At 50.7% G+C, this 10,179-nt stretch overlaps 1 protein-coding gene across 1 annotated transcript in view; it reads left to right on the top strand.

Annotated features, from left to right (window-relative positions):
• Nucleotides 1-7,858, top strand: part of DHRS3 (dehydrogenase/reductase (SDR family) member 3) — a 52,769-nt gene extending 44,911 nt beyond the window's left edge. The window contains exons 5-6 of the mRNA XM_011962548.1: nt 2,903-3,028; nt 7,343-7,858. Coding sequence (XP_011817938.1) covers nt 2,903-3,028; nt 7,343-7,427 — 211 coding nt within the window. The 3' untranslated portion in view covers nt 7,428-7,858. The remainder of the gene's footprint in view (nt 1-2,902; nt 3,029-7,342) is intronic.
• The last annotated feature ends 2,321 nt before the right edge of the window (nt 7,859-10,179 follow it).

Genomic DNA, 10,179 nt, shown 5'->3' with positions numbered 1-10,179 from the left:
GAATAATAATAACAATAATAATAATAGTATCCCCTTTTCATGGGTTAGATGAGCTCCCGTGTGTGAATCATCTGGCCGTGCCTGGCAAGTAGCGAGCACTAGGTGAATCTTAGCGATCTATGGTTTTGCAGGGAAGCCCCCAAGGGCTCAGCCAGAAGAGTAGTACAAGGAAGATGGGTACCTAACCAACTCCCATTTCCTAAAAGAATAACAAATGGATGAAAGCATTGGTTTCCTCCTACAACCATGCTTAGCAGCTTCCCAGGGTTAAATGGGTTAAATGTGAAGACATGTTTAGGACAAAATGAATGATTTTCCCAGCAAGACTGGCCATGTCAGTGGATGTTGCTGTTTATAAATTGCTATTTATTGAGCCTCTTTTTTTCTTTTCTTTTCTTTTTTCTTTTTCTTTTTTTTTTTTTTTTTTGAGATGAAGTCTTGCTGTGTCTCCCAGACTGGAGTGCAGTGGTGTAATCCTGGCTCACTGCAACCTCCGCCTCCCAGGTTCAAGCAATTCTTGTGTCTCAGCCTCTCGAGTAGCTGGGATTACAGGCGCCTGCCTCCATGCCTGGCTAATTTTTGTATTTTTAGTAGAGACAGTGTTTCGCCATGTTGCCCAGGCTGGTCTCTGACTCCTGGTCTCAAGTGATCCACCTGCCTCGTCCTCCCAAAGTGCTGGGATTACATGCATGAGCCACCGCGCCTGGCCAATTGAGCCTCTTTGATGTTCCAGCCATAGAACCATCTGGAGCCACTAAACACTTTACAACTACTGCTGCATTTGGCCCTCACAGCAACCCTGCAAGAGAGCTTTTATTCCCATTTTACAGATGAGGGAACTGAGGCTCAGAGAAGCAGAGTTACCTGCTCAAGTCCACACAGCTTGGAACTGGCTAGCTGAGCATGCTTCTTCCACAAATTTGCACTGCTTCCATGGGAGTTAAGAGCTGTGCCAGTTCCCCGTGTCTCCATTCCACCCACCGTGGAGAGGAAGGAGAAAATCCTGTGCACAGATGTGCTTGAGGCCTCCTCTGTCGGCTTCCCTGGCAGGGGTCTTACCAAGAAGGATTCCCCTCAAGCCCATGGACTTTGGTCTGTCCATCCTGCCTTCCCTTTCCCAAGAGACAGGACAGGCCACAGGTGGAAGCCAGAGAATCCAGACTGCCCACGACGCCTGTAGGACTCCAGTATCAGTGAGCTGCCTCAACACGTTCATCTCTGCAGAACTGCAGAGACTGGCCCCTCTTAACCAGAGGACTGTGGGCCTCAGAATCGCCATCATGGCCAAGTGTGGTAGCTGGGTTCACACCAGTAATCCCAGTGCTCTGGGAGGCTGAGGCAGGGGAATTACTTCAGCTCAGGAGTTGCCAGCCTGGGCAACATGGCAAAACCCCATCTCTACAAAAAAATATAAAAATTATCTGGGCACGGTGTATGTACCTGTAGTCCCAGCTACTCGGGTGGCTGAGACAGGAGGATCACTTGAGCCCAGGGAGGTTGAGGCTGCAGTGAGCTGTGATCGCGTCACTGCACTCCAGCCTGGGCACCAAAGTGAGACCCTGGACTCAAAAATAAAAAATAAAAAAAGAATCACCATCATGTTGACAAAGGAATTACAGGGCAGGGGGTAAGATCCATGTGCCCTCTGAGGCCAAGCCCCTGCTGGGAGTCCAAGGACTGCCTGTTGCTCAGGAATGACATCAAACCCAGGTGATTCATCACCCTTAATCTTCCTGGTGCCAGAGCGGATCACAAGCTCTTTGTGGGATTGGGGTCAGAGCCAGCAACGTGAGCCCTGCACCTAAAGATCCAGCAGGGGCAGGAAGAGCAGTGAGCAAAGGTGATAGAGCATTGGCGTGGTTTGAATCCTTAACGCCCTACTGACTCAATAGAGCCTCAGTTTCCTTATCTGTAAATCGGGAGAATAATTTGTGCTTGAGTCTGGCAGTTAGGCAACATCATCATTGTTTGGGTCTAGGGTCAGATGCTTCTAAATAGTCATGAGAGGCCCCTGATGTTTGCTATGCAATCATTCATTCATTCATTTTGAGATCCCATGGAAGGCACCGTGCAAATGTTTAAATCAATGAATGAGTTAGTGAACCAGCAAGCTGAGCCAGAGCCATCGCTAGCCGAGCCCCTGCCTCCAGACAGAATGAGCAGGACACATTTGGGAAGCAGCAAGTCGTCAGCGTGTTCAGTCCTTCAAGTATTTACTGAGCTCCTGCTATGTATCGGATGCTGTGCTAGGTGCTGGGGTTGCGGGGGAGTAGGACCGACCAGGCCTCCACCCTCATGGAACTCAATAGTCTGATGGGGGAGACAGGCCACCAACAAGGAAACACCCCAACAAGCACAGGCCTTCCTAGGTGGGGTGAATGCAGTCAAGGAAATTAGCAGGGGACGAGATCAGAGGTTGCTTTGGGTGGACTGGCCTGAGATGTCTCCCAGAGGAGGAGCTGGGAGGAGAGAGCCAGGCCGTCGAGAGAGCTGGCAAAAAGCCCTGATCCGAGAGTGTGATGTGACAAGAACAGAGATGGGCCTGTCCTGAAGGAGCAGAGTGTAGGAAAAAGGACTGAGAAGGACAGCCAGGGCCCGGATTGTGCAGGCCGTGGAGAGGCCAAGCCCTAGGGCACTGGGAGCCCTTGGAGGGCTTGGGAGAATGAGTCCCCAGTGGGTGGGCTAGAAGTCCTTGACTCAAGAAGAGACCCCTGTGCACCTGGAGGAGTGAGGCAATGTGGCACCTGGATGAGTGTGGGGTAGAGGGAGTACTCCAAGCAGGCCTTGAGTCTCTCAGACAGGAAAGGCCAAAGGGTGATCCAGACATGTCAGCCTCATAGAGGCTTCCAGCTAAGCACATGCCTCTCCAGGAGAAACCCACTGTGTCTCTTCCTGTGTTCAGGTTTCCCAACCTCTTTCCCCCACTGAAGCCGGAGACAGTGGCCCGGAGGACAGTGGAAGCTGTGCAGCTCAACCAGGCCCTCCTCCTCCTCCCATGGACGATGCATGCCCTCGTTATCTTAAAAAGGTATGGGGCTGGGAGAGAACGCTCTGGGTCAGTACGCATGTGATCGATTAGTCATGTCTGCTGTGGGCATGAGCATGAGGAGTGGTGGCACATTTGCCGTTGATGTGCTGTACTTGCCATGCGGCAGCAGTTCTCAAACTTGTTAGTCACAGGGCCCCTCAGAGTTTTAAAAAGTATGGAGGAACCCAAAGAACTTTTGTTCATGTGAGTTGTAGCTATCACTATTTACTATATTAGAAATTAAAAGCCAGGGCTGGGCGCAGTGGCTCACGCCTGTAATCCCAGCACTTTGGGAGGCCAAGGCAGGTGGATCATGAGGTCAGGAGATAGAGACCATACTGGCTAAAATGGTGAAACCCCATCTCTACTAAAAATACAAAAAGAAATTAACTGGGCGTGGTGGCGGGCACCTGTAGTCCCAGCTACTCGGAAGTCTCAGGCAGGAGAATGGTGTGAACCCGGGAGGCGGAGCTTGCAGTGAGCTGAGATCGCACCACTGCACTCCAGCCTGCGTGCCACTGCACTCCAGCCTGGGCAACAGAGCTAGACTCCATCTCAAAACAAAAATGATACTAAAAGCCAGAAAAATGTTATAAGATGTATACATTTGTTTATAATATTTATTCATTTATAAATAGTCATAACGAACCCATTAATATAAATTAATATAAATATATTTTTATGACGACTAGTTATATATTCTAAAACAAAATAAATGTAGTCAGGAGTGGCATTGTTTTACATCTTTGCAAATCTCTTTGTTTGGCTTAATTGAAGACAATTGGATTCTAATATGTGCATCTGATTTCAATTTGTTGTGCTATCTTGTGTCACATAGCCTCTGGAAAATTCTACCATTCACTAAGAGAATTAAAGTGAAAAGACAAATAACATCTTAGTATTATTACAGAAACAATTTGGCCAGGCATGGTGGCTCACGCCTGTAATCCCAGCATTTTGGGAGGCCGAGGCAGGCAGATCACCTGAGGTTGGGAGTTCGAGACCAGCCTGACCAACATGAAGAAACCCTGTCTGTACTAAAAATACAAAAAAATTAGCTGGGGGTGGTGGTGTGTGCCTGTAATCTCAGCTACTTGGGAGGCTGAGGCAGGAAAATCGCTCGAACCCAGGAGGCAGAGGTTGCAGTGAGCCGAGATTGCGCCACTGTACTCCAGCCTGGGCAATAAGAATGAAACTCCGTCTCAAAAAAAAAAGCAATTTGACCTCACAGACCCCTGAAGAGATCTCGGGTACCCCCAAGTGTTCCTGGACCTCACTTTGAGAATCACTGTTCTAGAGCCTATTGGACATAGCCCCTGCCCTCAGGAAGTTTACTGCTAGAGGGAACACAGGGATCTTGATGCCAAGGGCTCAGAATTCACAGAAGCGTCTTAGTGCCAGTCAGGTGGGATGTAGCAGGGCAGAGCACTTTGGGGAGGTAGGCTTTCTAAAGGAGAGACTCCTCCAGAATTTGCCTGGCAGCCTAGTCCTATTCCCCTAGAACTTTCCAGACTTTGTACAGCAAACCCTTCCCATCCCAGTCCCACACTCAGTTTTCTTGGGCCTCTTAGTACAGCAGGAGATCCTTGTCCCTGGAGCCACAGGTGACCATGAGCTCTTGGCTCCCCTGGGGCTCTGGCCCCCACATGACTGAACCCCTCTGACCTGAAAGGCCTTTTCAGGAAGGGAAGCCCCCAAGTGCCAGGCTGGCCCCTGCTCTCATGCGACATGCACTCTCAGGAAAGCCAACTTCTGCCCTGGCTGCCCGGACATGGCGAGTCCCAGCTGAGAGGCTGCTCCAACACACTCAGGACACAGAAACCTCGAAACCGAGGGGCAAGCCCGATCAGCCCTCTCTTCCCCAAACTCAAAGCTCTTTCAGAGGCACAGGGAAGGGGGCACCCAGGGGCATCCAGTCCACGCGTCGGCCTCCCTCAGTCCATCCTGACCTTGGGTCTGAGATGCTCCTCGGCCGTCTCTAGGAGCCCCTAGTTGATCAGGGGCTCAGGTCCTCAACTGAGGCCAGGCTGCCACCCTACACCTCAGGGGAGCTTCTTAGAAGACTTCCAAAGCTTTCTAGAGAAAAGTTGGTCTGGAAAACCTCAGCCCTCTCCACAGTAAGCCCTCAGCCTTATTTTCCAACCTTCCCCACAACTACTTTTCAACAGGAAGGGGGAGCCACCCGCCTCCCCATTCTCTGAACTGCATCCCTCCTCACCTTCCCCAGGAGAAAGCAAGGCTCAACTCTAATGCCACCACCCCCAGGAAGCCTTCCAGATTGCTCCAGCTAGAAGTGAACCCTTTTCATCTTGTACTTAGAGTGGGCCAGGACCCTTCGGTTTGAGTCACCAGACAGCCTGAGGGCCCTCTCTGTGCCGGGCCCATGCAAGGGGGATCAGAGATAAAATGCCCGCCATGAAGGCCCCCACAGGCTTGACAAGTAAACGGGCAAGGACTACACCAGGGCTTGCTGGGGATGCGCCGGGGCTCCCGGTTGCACGAGGAGAAGCCTGAGGGTGAGCCCAGGACACTTCCCCGGAGGATGTGACACCCAAATCGAACCTGATTCCTCAGATCCACACGATCATCTTTGTGGAATCGAGGGCAGTTGGGATTGGTGAATCTCTGAGCTGCCTGTGGGCACCAGGATGCTAAGAGCTTGGTTTTGAAAGTGTGTGTGTATGAAGGGAGAGAAGGTCAGCACTCCCCTTGACAAGGAACACACACAGGTTAAGCTATTGTCACCTACTTAGTGGCATCTAACCACCATTTGTTTTTAATGGGTACAAAAAATAGACCAAATAAGAACAAGTCTTTGATAGCACAACAGGGTGACTATAGTTAATAGTAATTTACTTGTACATTTAAAAATAACTAAGAGGGCTAGGCGCAGTGGCTCACGCCTAAAATCCCAGCACTTTGGGAGGCCGAGGTGGGCGAATCACCTGAGGTCAGGAGTTCAAAACCAGCCTGGCCAACATGACAAAACCCTGTCTCTACTAAAAATACAGAAATTAGGCGGGCATGGTGGCGCATGCCTGTAATTCCAGCTACTCAGGAGGCTGAGGCAGGAAAATCACTTGAACCCGGGAGGCAGAGGTTGCAGTGAGCCCAGATCGTGCCACTGCACTCCAGCCTGGGCGAGAGAGTGAGACTGTCTCAAAAATAAATAAATAAATAAATAAACAAACAAACATAAAAATAACTAAAAGTATAGTCGGATTGTTTGTAACACAACAGATAAATGCTTGAGGTGATGGATACCCCATTTACGTTGATGTAATTATATACATTTGCGTGTCTGTGTCAAAGCATTTCATGTACCCCATAAATATTTATACCTACTATGTACCCCCAAAAATGAAAAATAAAAAATGAACTCTGTTTCAGAATCTAGGAAAAAGATAAAAAGTTTAAATTAAAAAAAAATTGCTCTTACCACCCACTCTCTGCCTTTTTAAAACATTATTTTAAAAAGAATTTGTGTGTGTGTGTGTGCGTGTGTGTGTGTGTGTGTGACAGAGTTTTACTCTTGTCGCCCAGGCTGGAGTGCAATGGCACGATCTCGGCTCACTGCAACCTCCGCCTCCCATGTCAAGCAATTCTCCTGCCTCAGTCTCCCGAGTAGCTGGGATTACAGGTGCCTGCCACCATGCCCGGCTTTTTGTATTTTTAGTAGAGATGGGGTTTTGCCATGTTGGCCAGGCTGTTCTCGAACTCCTGAGGTGATTCACCCACCTTGGCCTCCCAAAATACTGGGATTACAGGCGTGAGCTACCACGCCCGGCCTGAAAAGAGTTTTTGAGACTGGGTCTGGCTCTGCCACCCAGGCTGGAATGCAGCAGTACAATCTCAGTTCACTTCAACCTCCACCTCTTGGGTTCAAGCCATCCTCCCACCTCAGCCTCCCCAGTAGCTAGGGCTATAGGCACATGCCACCATAGCCAGCTAATTTTTGTGTATTTTTGTAGAGACAGGATTTCACCATGTTGCCCAGGCTGGTCTTGAATTCCTGGGCTCAAGCGATCTGCCCACCTCGGCCTCCCAAAGTGCTTGGATTACAGGCATGAGCCACCGTGCCCAGCCTCCCACTGCCTTTTTAACAGCTGCTTATCCGCTTACTTGAAAGCTCTTCCCCTGGGGAGGGTGGGGGTTTGGGGAGAAACTGGTGTGTGGCTTGGAGGGGTGGGGAGTACTTTTAGGAACCAGCCTCTGCTGCCCTATCTCACATGGCCACCAGCGACCGAGCCCCTGGATCCTGCCCCACTGACCATCGCTGACCATCGCTATTTTCTTTCCTTCCTCCCACTCCAGCATACTCCCACAGGCTGCACTTGAGGAGATCCACAAATTCTCAGGAACCTACACCTGTATGAACACTTTCAAAGGGCGGACTTAGAGACAGGATGAAGACACGCTTGAGGAGTCACGGAGTTTGGGGGCCGCAGCACCTGGGTACACACCCGAGCGCCTGTCCATTGACACGCTTCTGCTGGGTGAGCAGGACAGCTCCTGTCCCGAGCGAAGAATCTGGCTGCCCCTGGGCCAGTCCCAGGACCTTTGCACAGGACTGATGGGTGTAACTGACCCCCATGGGGAGGCAGGAAACCAGCCAGCAGCCACCTTGACACTTTTGTACATTTCCAGTTCTGTAGAGTTTATTGTTCAATTGCTTCTCAAGTCTCACCAGCCTCAGCAGTGTGCGTAGACCATTTCCAGGAGGGTCTGTCCCCAGATGCTCTGCCTCCCGTTCCAAAACCCACTCATCCTCAGCTTGCGCAAACTGGTTGAATGGCAAGAATGAAAAATAAAGAGAGATGGCTTTCGTGAGTTCCTTTGTTCAAATCTTTGGTGGGCAGTTGGGAGGGAGCCAGTCCCAACCACAGAACTCCATCCTTTGAGAGATAATTGGTCTGTTCAAGGTCCCCAGCTGCCAAGGGTGGAGAGAAGGTGGCCAAAATCAGGAGAGAGAGTGTAGCCCAGGCCTACGGGCAGAGAGAGGTGCCCAGTTCCTTACCTGCTCCGCCAGGCCCCTCCCAGCAGCCATGGATTGAGGCCACTTTTTCTCCCTGGTGTGACCTATATGAACCAGTCTGCAGAGAGCTGGCCACAGCTAGAGATGCCCTCTGTCCTGCCATGGCACCACCAGCCCCCAGGCCATCAACTCAGGAGAGCAAAACCGGTCTTTATGGAGCACCCACTGTATACCTAGAGTGTGTGTGGTGCAGATAGGGGAATGTTGCTGAGAAGACCACCAGTACAAGAAGCCAATAATCTGGTTAGGAAAGGATCATAGGTCACCGGAAACGCAGTGACAACTCCTCACCATCAGGGCAGTGCTGAGGGGTGCTACAGACCGAGTCCCATTTGATCACAGGGGCAGGGGGAGGTCTGGAGTGGCAGAAGAGACTGGCACAGGTTCCATCAATGGAGGCAAAGTCACGGCCAAAATGACCTAGTAGAGATGCCCCCTGCTTCCCCCGGAGTGCACGCTTCTTGCTGCCACAAGCTTAGTAAACCTCACCTTGGACAGTGGGGAAGAGAGTGGGCCATGTCGTTTCATATCAACTAGCCTCTATTCATACAGCTCTTGCAGGTGGATGCCAGGGTGGCAGGAGGGGAACAGGCGAGGTCCCCGGGAGGTGAAGGAGGTCACAGCCCTCTGACTCAACCCAGGAGCTTTCCCAAGAGTCACATAAAGTCTTAACCCACATGTAAACCTCAGGCTGAACCCTCCCAACTTAGAGAATATTAGACACAGCTCAGGTGATCATCAATCTGGTCTATGGGCAGAAATGCCAAGTCATAATTATAGCCATGCTTTTTTTCTTTTTTCTTTTTTTCGACATGGGATTTTGCTCTGTCTCCCAGGCTGGAGTGTGGAGAGGAGTGGCACGATCATGGCTCACTGCAGCCTCAACCTCCCGGGCTCCAACAATCCTCTATCTCAGCCTCCAGAGTAGCTGGGACTGCAGGTGCACGCCACCACGCCCAACTGTTTTCTTTTTCTTTTTCGTAGAGACAGGGGTCTTGCTCTGTTGTCCAGGCTGGTCTTGAACTCCTAGGCTCAAGCAATCCTCCTCCCTCAGCCTCCCAAAGTGCTGGAATTACTGGTGTGAGCTACCACGCCTGGCCTGTAGCCACTCTTGATTGAGTACCTAGAATGGAGGCTAGTCCCCAGGCATCACGTTTTAACTGTTCATTATCCATGCCACTTGGCAGCAGCTGAAGACCAAAAAAACACAACTCCAAGACTGCTCTGGAGACTTCCAACAGCCTTGATGTGGAGCAGCCAGAATGTGACGTCCCAGTTTCAGTGGCTTCCAACAATGAAGGTTTCTGCCTTATTATTGCTACTTGTCCTTCAAGAATAGCTACAGGTGTGCTCCGTGTCATCTTCACTCTGAAACTCAAGCTGACCAGGGGGCCTCAGGGAGGATGTCTTGTGGCACAGGGTAGACATACCTGGTGAACTGTGCACTGGCTCTTGAGTTTTCTGGCTGGAAACAACACTGTCACTTGTGCTCTCCTTTCATTGGCCGGAGCAGGTCACGTGGTGGAGCCTGCTATTAACATAGCAGGAAATACAATCCTGCGTGGAGGCGCAGTCCCTGGTTCTGAACCAGGCTGCCACGCCAGAGAAAAAGACATCATGAGCAAAAATTAAAATATAGGTTGAGGACAGAGGGAAGCTGATGGATGGCTTCCAACTGCAAGCCCAAGGTCATAGTGACTTTTGGGAGGGCACAGAAGGTGCTAAGGAGAGCCCTAACGAGGCAACTGTCAGTGTTTACCTCACACTACACTTGTTTAGGATCTCACTCTGTTGCCCAGGCTGGAGTTTAGTGGCGCGATCATGGCCACTGCAGCCTCCACCTCCCAGGCTCAAGCAGTTCTCCCATCTCAGCCTCCTTAGTAGCTGAGACTACAAGCATGCGCCACCACGCCTGGCTCACTTATTCACTTTTTGCAAAGATAGGGTCTCACTATGTTGCCCAGGCTAGTCTGGAATTCCTGGCTCAAGCAATCCTTCTGCCTTGGCTTCCCAAAGGAAAGCTGGGAGTACAGGTATGAGCCACTGCACCCGGCCCACACTAACCTTTTGAAAAGTGGTATTACGAAGCCTATTCCATAAGTGAGAAGACACTCAG

Source organism: Colobus angolensis, unplaced genomic scaffold (genome assembly GCF_000951035.1).
Source record: "Colobus angolensis palliatus isolate OR3802 unplaced genomic scaffold, Cang.pa_1.0 Scaffold596, whole genome shotgun sequence".
Classification (NCBI taxonomy): Eukaryota; Metazoa; Chordata; class Mammalia; order Primates; family Cercopithecidae; genus Colobus; species Colobus angolensis.
The sequence above is the reverse complement of the archived record's forward strand: the minus strand, read 5'-3'. Positions and strand labels throughout refer to the sequence as shown.